The sequence below is a fragment of the Giraffa tippelskirchi genome, chromosome 11, assembly GCF_054371585.1.
Source record: "Giraffa tippelskirchi isolate mGirTip1 chromosome 11, T2T-mGirTip1v1.2.pri, whole genome shotgun sequence".
Classification (NCBI taxonomy): domain Eukaryota; kingdom Metazoa; phylum Chordata; class Mammalia; order Artiodactyla; family Giraffidae; genus Giraffa; species Giraffa tippelskirchi.
In genome coordinates this window covers 16,263,909-16,284,798 of record NC_137285.1, presented here as the reverse complement: position 1 = coordinate 16,284,798, position 20,890 = coordinate 16,263,909, and the positions used below count along the sequence as shown (strand labels likewise).

At 47.4% G+C, this 20,890-nt stretch overlaps 1 protein-coding gene across 1 annotated transcript; it reads right to left on the bottom strand.

The window, feature by feature from the left end:
* Window positions 1–7,500: 7,500 nt before the first annotated feature.
* On the bottom strand, window positions 7,501–20,726 carry HSPB8 (heat shock protein family B (small) member 8). Its single transcript, XM_081539775.1, has 3 exons — window positions 19,992–20,726; window positions 14,011–14,074; window positions 7,501–8,499 (listed from the first exon to the last, which is right to left on the bottom strand). Exons 1-3 carry the CDS (start codon window positions 20,356–20,358, stop codon window positions 8,340–8,342), a joined length of 591 nt encoding a protein of 196 aa, XP_081395901.1. The 5' UTR covers window positions 20,359–20,726; the 3' UTR covers window positions 7,501–8,339.
* Between the last annotated feature and the right edge of the window lie 164 nt (window positions 20,727–20,890).

Below are 20,890 nucleotides of genomic sequence, written 5' to 3'. Positions count from 1 at the left end.
GTACAGCCCTCACCCTGATTCTCCAGTGGTTCCTAACCCCGGCTGCAAATTGAAATCCTTGGAGAGCTTTTTAAAAATTTCCGTGCCCAGTGCCCCCTACCAGAGACCAATAACACCCAAATCCCTTGGAGGATTTCTAGAGTATGAGCTGAGTATTTCCCCACCCCGACCCTTTGCTCAGCCAGCGAGGGATGCTGGAGGCTGGGTGCCTGGTCTCCAGCTTGGGTGAGCACTCCATTCAGGACCTGATGGAGGGAGGCGTGAGCCTAGCCAAGCAGCATTACCCACATGCATCTCTCCTCAATTTCCAAATCTTCCACGGAGGAAAATACTGTAGTCTACCACCAGCCTGTTGTCTGGCCCTCTCCCTTGCCCCATATTCTCTTTTAAAATGACCTCTCTCCACCATGGTGGTTTTGCAGAATAACCAACAATAACAATAGTGATGGTAATAGCTGATATTCTGAACCCTTCCTGTGTTCTAGGGATTGTGCTGAAGGCTAAGGGGCTAAAGTCATCCTCTTCTTCCAGTGTGTGTGTGTGTGTGTGTGTGTGTGTGTGTGTGCGTGTGTGTGATTCAGATTCCAAAGTTGTATTTGCAGGTTTCTCCTGATTTAAAAATAATAGGTTCATGGTACAACCACTATGGAAAACAATATGGAGGTTACTTAAAAAGCTAAAAGCAGAACTACCATATGACCCAACAATCCAACTCCTGGGCACATATATAGAGAAAACCATAATACAGCCCAATGTTCATAGCAGCTCTATTTACAACAGTCAAGATATGGAAGCAACCTAAATGTCCATTGACAAAGGTATGGATAAAGAAGATGTGGTACATATATACAATGGAATATCACTCAGTCATTAAAAGAATTAAATAATGTCATTTGCAGCAACAGGGATGGATCTAGAGATTATCAAACTAAGTGAAGTAAGTCAGAGAAAGACAAATATCATATATTGCTTATATGTGAAATCTAAAAAAATGATCCAAATGAACTTGTTTACAAAACAGAAACAGACTCACAGACTTTGAAAACAAACTTACGGTTACCAAAGGGGAAAGGTGGAGGGAAGGATAAATTAGGAGTTTTGGATTAACATATACATGCTACTCTATGTAAAATAGGTGATCAACAAGGACCTACTGTATAGCACAGGGAACTCTACTCAACATTTTGCAATAACCTCTATGGGAAAAGAATCTGAAAAAGAATGAATATATGTGTAACTGAATCACTTTGCTGTATACCTGAAACTAACACAACATTGTCAATCAACTATACTCCAATATAAAGTAAAAATTAAATTGAAAACACAATAGGTTCATTCTTGGGCAAGGGGGTGGGGGTTGGCAACTAAGGTGATAGAGGTATGGTATCAGGATTACCACTAGATCTCTGACACTGGAGTCTGAAATCCTCTCAATGCCCCTAATTCCCATTCTTCTTCTCCCAAATGGAGACATTAAGAATTGGAAGGCAGGTGCTGGGAGAGTGTCAGGTACAGACTCGGGGCTACTGGTTCAGTAACCTGACATGGGTCCCTGGCAGACCCTCTGTTTTACCTTCCAGGCAGGGTTCAGACTGCAACCACCTACTGCTCCCCATCCATGTGGACTGATTCTGCATGAGCACCTGCGGGCTGAGCAATTTGCAGGCACACATGTAATCCTCACACCAGCCCTGCATCACCATCACACACTTTTACGAATAAGGAAACAAACGGGCCTTCCTTGGTGGTCCAGAGGTTAAGACTCCATGCTTCCACTGCAAAGGGCACAAGTTCTAATCCCTGGCTGGGGAACTAAGATCCCATATGCTGCACACTGTGGTCAAAAAAATTTTTTTAATGAAAAGTAAACAAACGCCCACCCACAGAGGTCAAGGTCACACAAAGGGATATGGAGAGGGGAGCAGCAGAACTGGGATCAGGATTCAGAACCCTAACAGCCTTGGTGCTCTGTGATCTCAGAGCTCACGCTTAGTTCAGCCCTGGACCCTGCTGGTTTTCTTTGCTTGTTACATATGGCCTGAGATCCCCATAACACCCTCAAGGCCAGAGATTCATGGCTGTCTTATTTTCCAGCACCCAGCGTGGTACCTGATACATAGGAGGCCTGGGGGTGGGGGGTAGATATTCAAAACCTTTAACAACTTGCAGGACCAGGACACTGGTTATTTAGAATGGCCACTGGTCCAAAGGCAGCTATTGGTTCCTAGAAAGAAATGGGAGAAGGTAGAGGGAGGAAGGTGTCTAGATTTCAAAATGTTGGTTTCATTGTTATGTAGGTATGGAATGGTTAAAGATGATTGCAATTGAAAAAAAATAAAAACTTGTTATACTCAGATTCCAAGAGGAGGGGACTGACTGAGCCATGGGGGCCACACAGGGAAGCACAGGGTCGTTCAGGAGGCAGAGGGAAGGTGGACAAGAGCCTGTATTGTGGTTTTTGTGAGAATGAACACGCGAGGTGGAGGAAACAGGCTTGGAATGGCCTAGTTTGAATAATTTCAGTAAGCTCTGAGGCATAGGGGCTGGCCCTAGTTTGGTACCTGACCTGGAATGAGCAGGGCAGGTGGGTAGTGGCTCAGAGGGTGATAAAGCTTGGGGTGGGGGCTCTGGATTGGTTTCCATAAGACAGGTGTGCTTGCAGGCTGTCTCTGAGAGGCACAGTCCCTCCAGGGTCAGCAAGGTGTCAAGTGGTCAAAGCATTAGAACAAAAAGACGTGCTTAGTAAAGGATAGGACAGTGGGGGGAGGGGGCACAGCTTAAGAGGCAGGGCTATTTATCAAACGGTGCTGAAGTATTTCAGTATTTGGACACCTGGCTCCATTGTACCTGGGTATATAGTTGAACTGGTGCCGAGCCTGAAGAAAGGCGCTCAGTAAATATACACTGAATGGCTGAATCATGGGGGCTGGGCCTGGAGTCTCCTCCTCTCCTCGTATCTCAGTTCTCCTTGGAGAATGACCCTGGCAATACCATTTCACACGACTGCCTTTCCCTTTTCCTTGGGAGCCACCAGGGAGCCCCCAGGGAGTCCCCATCTGTTCACACCTGGGAGGACTTGGAGCTGATGGTCGGGTGGGCTGCTCTTACCGCAGACAGGGTGACTCGAGCCAGCCTTCAGCAACCAGAGAGCAGAGCTCACAACAAACCATGAGTCCTCCCACCCCTTCTGACAGCTCCTGCGTGTTGGGTGGGAGGGGACCTCCCGCAGCCCTGTACCCCACCAGCTCCAGGTGTTGGCTCATGGACGAGACAGTAATGATTTTCACATTACGATGCACAACTTGTGAGGCACTTAGAGGAGGGGGTGGAGGAAAAGCCAGTCACTGATTCCCAGAATTTATTTTGAGACACATTAATTTGTTTCTTCCCTTCAAGGTCAAATCAAGTCATCTCCATATATCACCACTGGCAGCAGCTGGCTGGCAGGCAGTTGGGAGGGGGGAGGAGATGTGGAGGATACAACTTTCCAGGGAGCTAGGTCAAGGGAGCGGAGCATAGAAGCAGGTTCTGGGCAGCCCCTACCCCGGCAGCATCATCGACGTGAGACCCGGAACAATATTCCTCTGTCATATCACTGGAGATCTCTGGGGAGGGGCCTAGTCATCTGTTCTGATGACAATGCTTGTGTCTCTAAACTGGAACCTCTCAGAACTGAAATAAGCTGGGTTTCTGGGGTCTGAGATCAGGCTCTTGGGCTCGCTTCCCAGGGAGACCCACACTCACCATTCATTCATTCAATCATCCATTCAATACATATTTATTTCCAGTGGGTGGGCTCTCAGTTCTGTCTGCTCAGGGTCTCACCATTCAGTGGCCCAAAACTGATGAATAACCACGGAAATGAAAGCTTTACTTTTCTCTTTATCTCACCAGGTTCTCAAAATGGGAAGATAGGGTAACCTCACACCTGGCACAGTTGCCTTGCTCTTGGCATGTGCCCAGTAAATATTTGTTGAACAAATATCAAATAAGTAGGGCTCTTCCCCTATACTTGGATGGTTTCTCCTCTCATCTTTTAAAGCAGAGCAGTTCGGATCAGTTTGGGGTTTTGTGATTGTTATTATTACTTATTCTGCTACACAAATTCCCAGCTGTTTCAAGATGTGCTGGGTTGGGATGACGGTAATGATGAGGGACTCTGGCCAGTCTGGTGGGGGTCTGAGCTGAGATCTCAAACATTTAGCCAAAGAAGGGGCTGGAGGAATAAGCATTGGAGCGAGAGAGCAGTGTATTCAAAGTTCTGGGAGCAAGACAGGGCCTGTCTGGTTAGAGGAACAGGGAGAGGTTAGGTGGGGCTACAGTGCAAGGGGAGGGAGTTAGGGGAGCTGGGGGAGAGAGGGGACCTGGGGAAAGATCCCATAAGGCTCTGAAAGTCTTGAATGAAGCTTGGACTCAATCCTTTGAACAATGGGGAACCATCAAAGGATTGTAAAAGGGACATACCTTTCACCTTGGCTCATGTGTTTTCTTCTGCCAGCAAGGGACCTCCCCATCCCTAATCCTGCTTGCTCAACTCGGAGCACCATGGAGTGAACCCTCCCCTGAGAAATCTTCCCCAACCCCAAGTACCTTGCAAAGCCTCCACTTGAAATATCACTTCTCTTGCCAAAATTTTTACAGACTCACATAAGACACACTTAGATTTTGCTTTGCTGAGAGAAAGGCAGAATAGGGTTACAGTTACTAGTGAAGTCAGGACCCCCTCACATCCCCAACCCCAGCCTGTTGCTTACCAGGTGTATGATTTGGGGCTGTGCATTTAGTCCTTCCTTGCATCAGTTTCCTTATCTGTAAAATGGAGATAAGAGTTGAACCAACCTCATGTAACTGAGCAGGGGCCTTCTCAGGACAGACCCTCCTCCCCCCTCACCCACCCCACTTCTTCACCTGTCTCTTGTTTGTAGTAAAACTTTAGCCTCCCAGGCCTTCCCCGAGCTCTAAAGAGTAAGTTTCATTAAGGAAGTAAGAAAAGCCAGAAACAAAGGGAAATAGTCAAGCAGGACAAAATAATTGTTTAGCCATTAAGCAAAGTCCAGGACCTTTAGTTCCTTCTCAAGGGCTATAGATAATATTCTGAGACAAATCCTTCGAGCTGTTTTGCAGAGGTTGAAACCCCGACCAGGTGGAAGAAACTAACTACATGCTGACAATAAGCACGTAGACGCCATGGGCACCTGGGGACCAGGAGGCTGATGATGTCGACTCCAAGTAATTCACCACCAGCCAATCAGAAGAGCATCCACGAGCTGTTCACACACCCCAGAACCCTTACCCTCACCTTGGCTTCAAAAACCTCTCCCCAGAAGCCGTCAGGGAGTTCAGGCCTTTTGAATGCTAGCTGCCTGGACTCTGTGCTCGGCGCCCTGCAGTAAACACTGCACTGTCCTTCTCCACAACCTGGTGTCAGTAGATTGGCTTTACTTCCATGGGCCAGGGGACCCAAGTTTGGTTTGGTAATACTCATAGGGTTATACGGTAATTAAATCTATTAAAACACGTAAAGCATCTAGCACAGGGTCTGGCACATGGAGGATTTAGTGAGGGTCAGGCTTCCCAGGGGGCACTAGTGATAAAGAACCTGCCTGCCAGTGCAGGAGATGTAAGAGACGAGGGTTCAATCCCTGGGTCAGGAAGATCCCCTGAAGGAGGGCATGGCAACCCACTCTAATAGTCTTGCATGAAGAATCCTGTGGACAGAGGAGCCTGGAGGGTTACGGTCCATAGGATCTCAAAGAGTCGAACAGCACTGAAGTGACTTAGCACACAGGCTTTCTGTTACCTGACACCTATGTAGCCGCTCTTCAAGCTGCTTGTGGGAAGGAATCATGGCTCATTGTTTGCTATATGCTTGGCTCCCAGAAAAGGACCAAAATAAGTAGATGCTTAGGAAATAGTCACTGATTCTGCTGTCATTGGCGGTTTGGAGGTACTCTTAAAAAGCAGCTCATAAATCAACTATGCATGCATGTTAAGTCGTTTCAGTCATATCCAACTCTTTGCGACCCTATGGATAGTAGCCCATCAAGCTCCTCTGTCCATGGGATTCTCCAGGCAAGAATACTTGAGTGTATTGCCATGCCCTCCTCCAGGGGATCTTCCCGACCCAGGGGTTAAACCTGTGTCTCTTACATCGCCTGCATTAACAGGTGGGTTCTTTACCACCAGTGCCACCCAGGATACCCAAAGCAACTACACTTAGATGGAAAAAAAAAAAAAAGACAGCTCAGGAGCTCCTCATTAATTCCTCCAAAACCAAAATTTGAATTCTACCATCACCATGGAACTTACCCAAGCCACTTAGAGGCAACTTCTTCATTGTAAAGGTAACATCTACTTCCTGCGGGTCAGGGAGGCTTAAAGGAGATTGGCTCCAGGGATGGAGCATGTGACCCAGGCCTTACCAATCAAAGTACTGATTTTCTGGGCTGTGCTTAACTCAGGGATGGTCATGTGACCCAAGCTGGTCCAATTAGAATGACTCTCAGCAGATGTGATGAGAAAAGACTAGCTTTTCTCTCTGGGGACCGGGATGTGGGAGGTGGGGTGGTGGTGTTGTGATTGCACCTGTCTTGAGGTCACATGAAAGGGCACGGGGACATGAGGGCTAGGAGCAGGAGGTATGTGTGGGGGGGCAATCGGGAGACTAGGAGTGGAGCCAACACTGTAGGAACAAGAGACAAACTGAGTTTTATTAAGATCATCAGAAACCTGAAAGCAGCATTTATCTTGAACTTCTCAGTTGTACCCAAATAAATACCCCTTTTTGCTTAAATCAGTTGGAGTAGGGCTTCCTAGCACTTAGCATAGAAACAGTTCTAACCAATGCACTGTGGTAGCACACTCCCTACCACCATACTTTCAGGGTTCTGGGCTCCTGGCAGCAACAGTGTGTGGATTGTTGACTGCCCCTTTCCTCCTTCCTAACAGAACCTTGCTTTTTCAAGTAGCAATGTTCCAGGCCTTGAAGTACAAATCAATATTGATCTAAGCCCATCATGGCCATTCCTTTTCCTTTGCCAGGGACTGGCTTCAACAAACTCATGTGACTTAGTTTGGGTCAATGAAAAAAAAAAGAAAGAAGACTATTGAGAAAGAGCTTCTAGAAAAGAGCTTACTGATGAAAGAGAAAGTCAGACAAAAAGACTTTTTTACCCTTGCCTTCTCTTCCTGTACATGGCCATATGAGGTTGAGATGCTTGGAGCTGCTGCAGCATTCTTGAAAACATGAGGAAAGAATTTGTAGACTCATCAGAGATGGCAGAGAAAAACGATAGAAAGACTCTGGGTTCTTGGTGGCATAACAGCTGAAAAAGTAATTCTGAAATCACTCATATCTGAATTTCCTGTAAAGTTAAGATATTTATGTCATTTAAGCCACAATGCATTGAGCATTATTATTTGCAACCACAAGTACCCTTAATTGATGTTGCATATCTAAGTGGTACAGCATTTAGTTCCCATCAAAACAACACACAAGGCTAATAACATCAGTTTCTTTTATTATTGTTTACTGTTATTTTCCCTAAACAACAGCACAATTCAAATAACAATGACACACATGTCCCACCCATATACACAATACCACTAGCCTGCCTGCCAGACTATTTGGCCTTTGCTTGGTTCCTGGTGGAGCTGTCTAGAGACAGCTCCCTCTGTAAAAATCCCGACTTGGACATAGGAGACACAAGAAAAGGGGGACTTTAACCAGAGAATAAACTAAAGGACTTCTAAAGTCCTTGGGGAGTGCCAGCTTGGGAACATGCTATAAATGCCTGGGTGGAGGGCACACGGCACTGTCTGTTTTCATGTGGTTGTTGGGTAAATCCCATATGGGGATGTAAGACCTGTCTATAACCCTTCGTAAACCAGGGCTGCAGAAACACTGTGGGGTGAGCTACGAGGGCTCCATCAACCAAACCAAGGGGCAGGTATGGACATTGGGAGCCCAGAATGGGAATCCCGGTCCCCAGAGAAAAGCGACTCTTGCATTAGCTGCAAGATAAGATACAAAGTGAAATGTTATGTCCCCTTTTATTTGTTTTGCAACTGTAAAATGTGCAACATTTTCATCATGATAGAAAAGGTAAAGAAAGGAAAACTCCCAGCATTTTGGCCTAATGCAATGGAGCATGACCTGCCAATTGCGCCATCTTGCAGAAAAACCTACTACTAACACTATCCAGGGAATCTGGTCAATCCACCCCGACCCCCAGTATTTTAGCCACACTAAATCTATAAGTTCAGCTATAGTAATGTATCCTGGAATCAGAGAAGCCCAGGGGGAGGGGAGGGAACAAGGAAGGGCCGAGACTGGGGTCTCAGGTACAAGTGAGTTCCTGGCCGTCTTGAGGAAGCTCGTTGTTGAAACTGCTCTCTCCAAACGGTGAGTAAGGGGGAACCTGGGGAGCTTCGATGATCAGCAGGCCTTCTGGGGAAAGTGAGGCAAACACTGTCACAGGATCCACCTCTGCAGGAAGCCTAGGGAAGATACAAGACTCATTTATTATTTTTAATACAGCCAAGCATTCTTTTATTCATTTGAAAGAAAATATTTTTGATATTGCCTGGTGGGATTATTATCAAACATAATTATTTATTATTATTATTATCATCAAAATAATAAATTTAATAATAATCATAATCATTATTGTTATAAAAATAATAATCCCACCAGGCAGTTCCATTACTATCCCTAATATATAGATGAGGTGATTGAGATCAGAGAGGTGAACTGATTTGCCCAAGGTAACACAGCTGGCAAGCAGCACATGGGAAGAGAATTGGAATCCTGGTCTCCAAACTCAAGAGTAGCTGATCATGACACTCCTCTGCCTCCCCTCCCAGGCACCAGACTTTGAAAAAAAGTCCATGGTAGGGAAGCCAGAAGGTTCAATCACCACAGATCTTCCCACCGGTCTAGGCTGATTCTACCTGTTGTAAATGCAGGGGTCTTGATGAAAGAACCAGGCAGTTAAGTGAGCCCATGCTGGTCATGGGCAGGACCCTTCCTGGAGGGGCTGGGGAGGCTTTTTGCTGTGAACAGCCACCTGCAGCCACATGAACTGCATCTACCAGGAGATTCCTGATCAACTGGAGCTGCAGAGATTAACAAGGAGCCCACAGGGAAGGGTGGGAGAGAAAGGGAACTTGGGCAACTGCCAAGCCAAACTTCTGAAGTAGAGACAAGGCCAAAAGTTTGGACCTCCCTAATGGCAACCCACTCCAGGATTCTTGCCTGGAGAATCCCATGGACAGAGGAGCCTGGCAGGCTACAGTCCATGGGGTCACAAGAGTCGGACATGACTTAGCGACCAAACCACCACCACTCTCGGCTAGGGGGCTGGGCTGACTCTGTTTAACCCTTTACACACCAACCCTTAGGGCACCGGGGACATATGACAGGGCAGCCATGGTCCATAAGCATGGACTTCACAGGCAGGCAGACTGGAGTTTAAATCACACCTCTTCCTGACTGTGTGATCTTGGGTTAGTCATCTCACCTCTCTGCCCTTATTTCCTTACAGGAAAAGGTGGTTTAAAACAGCACCTATCTTTTAGGGTGGTGTGAGAATTATGTAGGATGATGAAAGCAAAGGGCTTAGCACAGTGCCTGGCATATAGGAAGTGCTCAACAGGCATTAGCTTCCACATTGTCATTGTAGGCATCAGATGTACAAGTGGGCACCTTGATAGCTGTGATTGTTTTAGCCTATCATTGACCCATGAAATGTCAGCGGCCAAAAGGATATCGACTATCCAGGACAATGTTCCTATGTTACACGTGGGGAAACTAAGGCCCCAATATGGGAACAGACTTATTCAAGGGCTCTTACCAGGTGGCCTCTATGTTGAACCCACTTGGTGGGAGAGCTATTCCTCCTCGGTCGTCTTGCAAAAGGGACTGAGGTTCAACGAAACTGGTGGGAAGATCTATGGTGACTGAACCTAAAGAAACTAAATCCTTTCATTTACAACTAAGGGAAAGTCTCAGCTCTGTGTTAACATGCCTTTAACACCTCAGCTTCTACCATCTCTTGATACTTTCTCTCTTTTAACAAAGAAAGAGTGGATCTATGACTTAGGCCCTCAGGCAGGCAACACTGTCTAGTCAGAATTTAACCACATTTTGCTTTGGGTTTATTTCACAATTGCCTTCTTGAGTGAGTGAATGTTTGACTGATGAGAACTGAACCTTATCAAAAGTGGGTTGATTGAAAAGAAAAAAAAATCACAAGCAAATAATAGTATAGGGACGTAAACATAGAAGGCAAAAAAATAATTGAAGATGGTTTGTGAATGACTCATTTGGTCTCTCCTATCCAAGTAGGAGGGCTTCCCAGGTGGCGTTAGTGGTAAAGAACCTGCCTGCCAAGGCAGGAGACATGAGAGATGCAAGGAATAGATCCCCGGGTCGGGAAGATCCCCCGGAGGAGGGCATGGCAGCTCCAGTATTCTTGCCTGAAGAATCCCACGGACAGAGGAGCCTGGTGGGCTACAGTCCACAGGGTTGCAAAGAGTCGGACACAACTGAAGTGACAGCACACACGCACACAACCAAGTAGCAAGTTCATGGGCTTTGCAGATGGGGAGACTTGTGTGCAAATCCCAGACCTGCTTGTTATGGCCACGTGACCTTAACTGAGTCCTGTCAACCTTTGAGCCTCAGTTTTCTCGTCCACGAGATGAGCTTAAAAATACCAGCTCTGCGTGCTGTGCTAAGTCGCTTCAGTTATGTCCGACTCTTTGTGATCCTATGCTCGCCAGGCTCCTCCGTCCATGGGATTCTCCAGGCAAGAATACTGGAGTGGCTTGCCATGCCCTCCTCCAGGGGAATCTTCCCAACCCAGAGATCAAACTTGCATCTCTTATGTCTTCTGAATTGGCAGGTGGGTTCTTTACTACTAGCACTACCTGGGAAGCCCAATACCTACTCTATAGGATTCTTTTAAAGATGGCATAAAATTAAACCTCTACATCTTAAAAAAAAAAAAAAGAAAAAGAAAGCACCATTGTCTTGTGTCCTGTCTATGGAATAAGTTTGCAATTAAGAAACTTTTTTTTTTTTTACAATCCTCAGAGCTTGCATTAGATGCTTATTTATTTATTTACTGGCGGTAGCATGTGGGATCTTAGTTTCCCAATCAGGGATTGAATCCACACCCCCTGCATTGGAAGCACAGAATCTTAACCACTGCACCACCAGGGAAGTCCCAAACCTCTACACCTCTTAACCTGGCTCTTGACACACCATAGGGGGCTGCAAATGGCAGATCAGATACTGAGGAAGCTGTGGGGCAAAAACACTAAAGTCTGCTTTGGTTCTGGGCATCCTCTGTTGATGCATTCCCTGGTCTCTCACTCCAGGGAGGTGTGGAAAAGCCCCCGTCTCCAGTCTTTGCCCTGCACTGGACCTGACTTGCAAATTCTAGTCTCTCCCTCATCCAGTCAAAATGGGGTCTTTCCCAAGGGGATGTGTGTATTGGGAAGAATTCCTAGCTGTGGGCAAGGCAGACGGCTGGAGCATCATGTCTGGGAGGAAATCTCCAAACGCCTCAGCTGGGTTTAAGGAGCTTCCCTAAACTCTAATGACTGGAGTATTTCCTGGGAGAGGCAGTGAGACCTCTGAGATGGGGCCGGGGCCGTCCCAAACCCCAGTCCCACTGCTTGGTGATGGAGTCAGGGCAGGGCCAGGAGGTCTCAGGACTCCCAGCTGCTCTTGTGTGATTCCAGTCTTGCTGAGTCTCCAGTAAGATTAGTCCCCATGGGCTGGGCACTGAGTCTGTACACATTCTCTCACTCCCCATCCTAAGGGAAGGTGGAACAGAAGCCCAGAGCAGTTTAGCATGTCGCTCCAAGTCACCCACTCAGTCGTCGTGCCAGGACTCCCTACACCCAGAAGTGAGATTCAAAATATTTAATGACTAGCACAGTTGGACATTGACCAACTAGAATGGATGGATCCATGCCATGGTGATGGAGGAGGGTCCTGGGGGTTCTTTGGTTGTTGGAACGCGGGGAAGTTTGGAGGGTTCGTGAACAGCATCAGGATGGCCAAGTGGCAGAGGAGAGCCTCTAGGGGGAGGGTGGTCCTGGCCATGATTAGTTCATTATTGTAAAAACCAGCCCAGTTCAGCTGCCGAGCCCCATTTGAGTAGTGGCTCTGCTTCCGGCAGCTTTAGGCATTTCTATCTGGTCAAGTAACTTGCAGCAAGCTGTTTTTTCCCAGAGGCCTCAGAGATGGCGAGATCCATGAAAACGGCTGTCTTTAGAGATGATGAATTTGCTGACTTCTTTCCGGCTCAGTCCCTTTCACAGCTTTGACCTGCCTGTGACTCCATCCTGAGACCTTATTTCAGTCTCTTAAAAGAAACATCAGCCCTCTCGCTCCCCTCCCATCTCTCTCCTTTCTCCCCATCTCTCCCCTCTCAGCAACGTCTGGTCTGGCTGTGGTACTAGGGGAAGGCGTGGGTCTTGGTGATGGCAGGCCAGCCAGGGAGAAAAAGTGTTCGGCGTTTGCCTTATCAGGAAGTGTCTGCAGACTTTTGAGTACTCCAGAGGCGCCTGGTGGGTTAGGAATGGGCACATGAGGGGAGAGACAGGACTGCAGAATCTTAAAGCTGAAAGCAGCCTCAGAATTTAGCCTGTGCCATCTGTCCAGACACAGGACAGCTTTGCTAGGGTGAGGGGAGGGGTTAAGATTCAATAACAACGACAGTAGTAAAAACAACCCGACACTTATGGGGATCTGCTGTGTGCTCACTATGATCCGTGATCTCATTTCCTTTGTGAGTATCTCCACAAGGCTCAGCATCTCTTCCTTTTATGAATGAGGAAAGGGCATTCCTTGCTCAAGAACTGAACACAGTAAACTCAAGAGTTCAAGGGTCTGTTTAGGGCTGTTATGAATGCTCATTTTAAGGACCCTGGGTGTATCCTTTCACCTCTGGGAGATTTAGTTTCCCCATAATACAAGGAGGGTACTGTCTCTTTTCCCCACTGCATACCTTTGCTGCAAAGGTGAAATGGGACTAGAAGAGACTTTAGAGCCAGAAGTGCACAGAAGGGAGGAGTGCCATTTAGGGGGACGAGGTGTCTATGAAGCAGCCGGCCACTGGCACATCGCTGTGAGTCTTTTTTCCCTACAGGTATTGCCATCAGGGCCTCCATCTGTCTTTGATTCTTTGGCTCAGTCTGGTGGTGGTCTTCCTGCTACTCACATAATCCCCCAGTCTCAGCCCTTCTCACTCCCCTTGGCAAAACTGGCCCTTCCTTTCTCCCAATCTCTCAGCCTTAGAACCCTTCTAGGTAGTGAGTCACTGCTGCTGCTGCTAAGTTGCGTCAGTCGTGTCCGACTCTGTGCGACCCCATAGACGGCAGCCCACCAGGCTCCTCCGTCCCTGGGATTCTCCAGGCAAGAATACTGGAGTGGGTTGCCATTTCCTCCTCCAGTGCATGAAAGTGAAAAGTGAAAGTGAAGTCGCTCAGTCATGTCCTACTCTTCGCGACCCCATGGGCTGCAGCCTACCAGGCTCCTCCGTCTATGGGGTTTCCCAGGCAAGAGTACTGGAGTGGGGTGCCATTGCCTTCTCCAGTCTAAGACAGCCTAATTCTTATAGGTGCCCTAGGGAAGGCCTTGGGAGACTTGGAGCAAGCAGCCCTCAAAAGATTCTATTGGGAATTTGGGGGCATCATATCATGTGGGTGGGTGAGTACCCTGATTTCCATGGAATCATGGACAAGTCGTCTAGCCTCTCCTATTCTTGAATTCTTCATCTACAGAATGAGATTGTTAATCCCACCTCACAGGGCACTGAGAAGATGAGATGGCACCCCCTTTCTGGGAACCCACTGCAGGTTTGTTTAACTTCTCACAGGGTTCAATTCCCTGCCCCAGTGCGGGTCTCTTGAAGGAGAGATGCCCAAGAGGGGTCCCAGGCATGCCACCCCCACTCCAATCCTCCCCGGAAATCCAACTGCCAGGTTACTTACTGGATTTTCTTTGTGAAGTTCTTGGAAACGATGCCACCCTCTTGCTGCTTCTCTTCGTGTTTACCTGGAAGGGAGAGGAAAGTCACAAGTCAGCATCTGCGTCCCGTGGGCATCATTCAGGACCTGGCTCCGATGGGAATCCTACCCTGGCCTCGCTGTGTGGCCCAGGGCTTGGTCTAGAGGCTCCAGTTGTCGGAGGCTCTGGTCCCTCTTCTGCTAAGTGGACCCTCTTGAGACCACCTCCCAGGCTATTGTGAAGATGCAGTATGACAACAGGCAGGTCAGGAGGCCTTGACTGTGACTTGTAGATGATTAGGAGTTAAGACTCAGGAAATCACAGGGATGATGTCCTGTCTTCTAAGATCTTGTACTGCACCTTCTAAGTCTCACATCTCACCCTTTGCTCCTAACTAGCCAGGAGATCCTTGAGGCCAACATCCCAGAATGAGTGAGAGGGTACAAGTCAGGCTAGTTTGCCAGCCCCCTGGCTTTATAATACACAGAGCCGTTTCCCAGCTCAGAGAAGGGAGAAAAGACTCCCTCAGTTACCGATGTGAAAACTCAGGCCTGGGGATGGGTCCAAGCTCACCCAGCAATTGTGCAGCAGCCCAGACCTCAGAACCAACTCTTGGAAACAGCTGAGGACTGAAGTCCACTGCCCCTCTGCCTGTTCCAGCTTCCAGTTAGTTCTTTGAGCCCCATTATCTGTACCTAGTCCTGAAAGAATTGCCTGGAAATAATGCATCCATCTCCAAAAACAAAACAGAAAATACCCAAAGGGTGTTTCCCTGAGAAATGACACATGAAGTAACATGGATGTGAAATTCCACCTGCCCCCCACCTCCTCCTGGCTGGCAGACAAGGGCTTTTTCTCTTCCCTTAGGAAGTAAAAATATGAAATTATAAGAGGGCTTAGTTGCAGACTGGCTGTCATGTTGCAATTTATGTAACAAATTCTGAACCCTTTGGCCCCTCCCCACTCTTGAGTCTTTGTTTTTTGTTCTGTTTTTAATGGAGAGAGTGTCTCTAATTTCTCTTTAAACAATGTGGATTAGAGCCCAGCAGAGTCATTAGGCTCCTATTATTATTCACTCCTCATTTGTGGGGCCACACTGCAGGGCCCAGAATGCTCATTTACCCAGGGACACCCTTCTGAGGGGCTTGGGAATCTAGACTGTAAATAACCTTGTGTAATACAATGTCTTACTGCAGTCAAGATTTTAAGCTGACAATTTATAGGTGATTACATTATTCATTACCTTCTTATTATTCATTATTCCTTTATTAATAACTTTTTCTGATTATAAAGCATGTGTATGTTTGAAAATGTAGAAAGAAAAGACAATCAAAACCCTCTATAATTGCATGACCCCAAGAAAGCTACATTTTTGTATACCTTCCAGATTTTTCTGTTACTGAGAAATGCATACATGTTATATAATATAGATGTATATCATCTATTTTATCAAAAATCATATTGTATCTTATGTCAGGAACTTGTTTTTCTCTCTTGCTGACCCATTATAATTATTTTTCCATATTACAGCAACTATTTGTCAACATTACTTTTAAAAAAATTACTTTATTTTTTAATTGAAGGATAAATGCTTTATAGAATTGTGTTGGTTTCTGCCAAACATCATCGATCAGCAATAGGTATATATTTGTCGACAACATGACTTTTAATGGCTCCATGGAAATATAAATTCATTCAGCCAATCCTTGGCTTTGGGGTACTCAGGTTTTTGACGTTGGAAAGAACCTCATCGCGCTGAACATTCTTATAGTTAGATTGTCACACCCAGCCTGATGACTTCCTAGGATAAATTCCATGTTCTAGAATTTTGAAGGCTTGCTCTGAATGTCGCTAAATTTCCCGCAGGAGAGGCTGCATCAATGTAGTCTCCCACTAGCTGGGCAGAAAGGGGAATTTGTTTTTAAACATGAGCGTCTGCCTAACCAGAACATACTCTTCTGCAAAAGTGCTGCTGCTTGGAGCTTGGAGAGTTTATTCTGACCTGCCAAGTCCGTGACCACCAGCTGCCCAGTTCTGACACAGGCCCGTGGCCAAAGGAACACTGTCTGTCCCCTGGTCCACTCCCCAAAGCCTGGGCCTCCAGAGACTTGCTTCCCCTGGGGACAGGCCAGTGCCTCTGACTCAGCCCTTTTGCACACTTGATATCCTGGCAGTAATAAATGACAATGATGATGATGATAAGAATAATAATAGCAAACTCTTTATATCGCGCTTTCTTGGTGTCTACCACTGTTCTAAGCACCTCACTGATATCAACTCTTAATCTTTCACAAAAACCTTAGAAAGCATTACCATTTGGTGGATGGGGAAATGGAAGTTCAGAGAGGTTAAGTGATGTGCCCAAGGTCACACAGCTTGGAAGTACTGGAGCAAAGACTCCACATCAGGGGTGTAGGTTGGGGTTTGAGTCTGCTCTGACATCTCATAGCACTTTGCTCCTCTTCTCTGAACCTCAGTTTCTTCTTTTCTCTAGTGGTGGTGACAACTTCCTAATTATTGGGTACTGTGAGGAGCCAGTGAGAATGAGTCACAGAATTGCTTCAAAAGTTGTAAAGGGGGGATGCTTCTGGCTTATTTTGATATTTGAGGAAAGAACTGGTCCTCAGAAATGGAATCTGTCTATGCTCTGAAAATAGAGTACTGGGGTTGAGTAGAGGATCTTTGAGCAAAGGCAGCTCCATGAAGGGGGACTGGGGGAAAGAGTTAACCTGGTAGAAAGAGGGTGCTGCTAAGAGGCTCCAGTTGAAGCTTAATTTGCATGTTATTTGAATATCTATTTATTGGGGCAGCTTAAGTATTATGACTGATTTTTAACTTTTTAGTTTTGCTTTCCTATCTACATTTTCTACCATAGAACATTTTTTTTTGTAAATAGAAAAAAAAAGCAATTATTATGATTCTTTAAAAAATAAGAAAAAAGAACTCATCTAGAGGCCAGGGGAAGCCAGAGGCCTCTCACAGCCACTGAGAAGTGTAGGTGCCAAGGAGCGGCATCAGCACTTCAGGGAGAGCCATTGGCCCAGCTGAAAAAAGAAGGTGCTATTTCCAGGGAAGGCAGAAGCCCTGGGATTAAGGAAAAGGGGTGGAATAAAGCCTCGGGGCTTTCCAGTTCCTTCCTCCGTCAGAGCCTGGCCCAGTGACCCATGAAGAGAACATTTCTTGGCTGGTGACTGTGGGGTGGGAGAGGGGTGTGTGTGAGGCATGATGGAAATCATCTAGTCTAGCAATTTCCAAACACTTCCCTGGACCTAGACACTCATATGTGATTGGATAAGACAGGGCTGCCTTTCAGAGATTCATAAACTATATTAGCAAATTCAAGGCTCTGATAAGTCCTGCAGTAAGGAGACCTGTTTTGTAATTTTGCTTCATATGGTAACTTTGAAAATCCTGGAACCCCTCCTCCATTTATTAGACTCCTAGTGATATCTTAAAACATGCCATTTGGCAAATACTGATCTAGTCCAACTCCTTATAAAACCAAGGGTACATGTGAGGCCCAAGAGGTGGTAGGATTTGCCCCAGGCCACTCAATTAGAAGCAGATCCTGTCATCCTGATTCTGAACTGTCTAAGCAGGCTTAGCTTTGGATTTCCCACCTTGTTATGGAGAAGCAGATGATCTCATGTGACTGTGTCTGGGCCTCAGTTTCCTCAACTGTAAAGTGGGTGTATCAAATCTATGTATATTTCCTCAGAAGTCCATGTGAGGAATCAGTGAGCCAAAACATGTCAGCCTTTAGCACAGTGCCCTGCATGAACAGTTGGAGGAAGAATAGGTGTGTCATTAAGTGAGGTAGGAGGGGAGACTGGTCTGACTTCCCACGTCCCTTGAAAATTGCTTTTTAAGTGGAGCCCAGGATGTCAATTTGATTTTTAAAATCCCTATTATAAGAATCTCTGTATGTACTCTCAGGGCATTGGCATTCTGTCAAGTCAAAGTTGCTAAGTGCACAGCTGTGAAGCATTTTCAGCCTAAAAAGGCACTGTCTGTTTTTGCCTTATTTAAGCCCTCAATGACCCCATTTTACAGATGTGGAAGCTGAGGCTCTGTGACTACTCGGAGCCTCTCGGATTAGCAAGGTACTCAGCTGGGATTGCAGTCTGGAACTCCCAGACCCTATCTAGAAAGGAAAATGAAAGAAAAAGTCCTCCAGGTTGGACAAAGGTCTCCTGAAGGGGCCACAGGGTATGGGAGACCCCCCCACTCAGGGGTGGAAGCCTCTGAAACCCTAATTAAAACAAAGACAGGAGGAGCGGTGATAATAATCACCTTGTTTGCAGAGTATCAGGCAGACATTTTCAGCTCCATCTTATAGACACTCTGCATTTATTACCATAGACTGCATATTTCATCCCCCCTACAGCCTTGCCAGTTGGATATTATTTACCCTCATTCTTTAGATGGGTAAACTGAGGCTCAGACCAGTGAAAAGACTTTCTTGTGCATATCCACCCAGAGAGTATAAACAGTGGTGGTGGGATTTGTGCCCAGGTCTCAGAGAGCATCTAGCAAGCATTCATGTATGTATATATATATATGAATTGGGGCCTTACTTTGTGCCCAGCATTTTAATAACATCAACAACAGCAATAGAACCAATCCTTCGTGTTCTAGGCATTGTGTACGCACTTTATACGTGTCGTTTTTTTGTACGCACTTAACATGTGTTGTATCATTTAAGACAACAGTCCTCAGGCGGTGCAGCCATTTGAACCCCAATTTCCAGATAAGGAAACAAAGCACAGAGAAGTGGTTTCAGATGTCTGGCTCCTCGGCCAACTCAGGAAGCCCTGGCTGCCCTCCTCCACCAGCATAAGGCTCCATGTGCCTCCTAGCCCACCAAACCCTCCAGGGCCTCTGATGTTTATTATTCTGCTTCGGGAGCCTTTGAAACTGCCCTGCCTCACCCAGCCCCCGAAGGCTGCTCTGCCGGGGCTTGTCTCTGCCCAGCCTGTTTGCAATGGCTTTGATTGATTTTCCGGCCAGTAGAGCTTGCCAGGAACCTGCTTTTTAATAGAATGTTAATTGGGAGGGAAAAGACAGAAAGCTTTTCCCTGGCTGCCCTGCTTCACAGGGACTGAGTGTCTGTCTCCTTTTTCCTATTCCCCTAAACATTCTCTCTTCCAGAATGGGATTTGGGCAGGCCCAGACTCTGCCGGCTGCTGACTCACAGCATGTCCTTGGACAAGTCCCCGCCTGGGCCTCAGCTTCCTCAGCAGTAAAATGGGACTAGCTCCCTCTGCTTCTAAGGACTGGAGTGAGTTGAGAGCAGGAATAGAAAAGCTGTAGCCCTTGGCACCTGGTAGGTGCTCAACATATCAATTCGCTTTGGACCTCCCAATTCCCTGACTTAACCTCTCTGCACTTAGTTTCCTCATCTGTAAAAAGATGAGACAGACAAGACCTGCCTCTTCTGCTTGTGTTCACTGAGATGCCACAGGTAAAGTGCTGAGCACGGTGCCTGGTAGACAGTAAGCGCTCAATCAAGTTTACCACCTCATAGCTTTGTAACCACGATTATGCCTCAGTTTCCTCATGTGGGACGAGGGAAAAGTGTTCCCCTTGAAATCTGAGCTAGTTACAAACACCTCCTTCTGGACTGTGTCTTGATGTTGGGGTGCATGAACCCCACTTCTTCTTTGTTTTTTTACCCCTATATCTATTATTCTTTACATTAAATTCTGTTAAAACAGGCAGTGTGGTTTCCATTTGCCTGCCTGTTGGCTAGTTGATGCTGCACCCAAAGGTTAAAATTTCTCCTGGGAGCCAGAAGAGAAGGGCTTTTCTGTAAAGATAGCTTTTATGGGTTGCATTCCTGAGCCCTGAAGTCACCTGTGTCATGCTGTCATAGCGTCCCCTCTAAGGGAGCGTTCTCCTGGCTCTTCGGGGCTGGGCCCTCCCCACCCCCATCCCCATTCTCTCCTTGTCCTCCCCCACTCACCAGACACCTCCACGTATCCGTCCTTGGTCTTTACCATCAGCTCCTCCGGCTTAAAGCTGTGCACGTTGACACACACTTTCCAGGGCTCCCCGGGGAATGGTGGGGGGCTCCTGCCCTCAGCAGGCACTCCAAATCTGGTCATGGCAGTGGGCCCCCGGGGCACCATGCCCGACCTCAGGGTCCCCGGCCAGGCGGAGGAGAGTCGAGGCAGGGCCCAGTCAGGCCAAGAGGCAGTCAAGTCGTCGGGGAAGGGGTCCATGCCAAAGCCATCGTCCAGCAGGCGGGAGGACAGGGGCGAGTCCCGGAAGGGGTCCCGGCGCCGGCGGCTCGTGTAGTGGCAGGGGAAGGGCATCTGACCGTCAGCCATGGTGGCTGCTGAGCTGAAGGGGAAACAGAGGCTCAGAGAGAGGGAGCCACCTGCCCAAGGTCACACAGCAAGGTGAAGTGGGTGCGCTGGCCTTCCAAGCTTATTCTTCCGATTCAGAACCATCCACTGCCAGGGACAGAGGCACACACTTGGCTGGGGTCCGAGCCCCCAAAGACACTCCAGCCACCGAAGGCGACCTCTGGTTGGTCTAGCAGAATTCTCAAGGACCCCTCTCCACACAGCCTCACAGGAGATCAGCCAGCCGCCACTGTCCGCCCAAGCTGTCCAGGCTCCCAGCCAGAGCCACTGAGTGAAGCCGAGAGCTTAATAAACCCGGGGACGCAGGCCTAGAAACTTCTCCTTGCTTCTCGTGGGCTGGGCGCCTTCTATTTATTGCTGCTTGCGGCTGGAGGCGGGTTTTGCAAACGCCTCCTGTCACAGGAGTATTCGGAGGTGATGAACCAGCCCCAGAGAATCCGCTGAGGGGGACAGCTGGGCTCCCAGGGGGCTGGGAGGGGCCTTCTCCGCCTCT

Bases quoted from the DNA above. Each gene is read 5' to 3' on its own strand.
- HSPB8 (XM_081539775.1), bottom strand. From the start codon at position 20,358: ATGGCTGACGGTCAGATGCCCTTCCCCTGCCACTACACGAGCCGCCGG. The intron at 14,075-19,991 runs GTGAGTGGGGGA...TCTCCCTTCCAG, and splicing joins CGGATACGTGGAGGTGTCTG to GTAAACACGAAGAGAAGCAG. The intron at 8,500-14,010 runs GTAAGTAACCTG...TATCTTCCCTAG, and splicing joins AACTTCACAAAGAAAATCCA to GCTTCCTGCAGAGGTGGATC.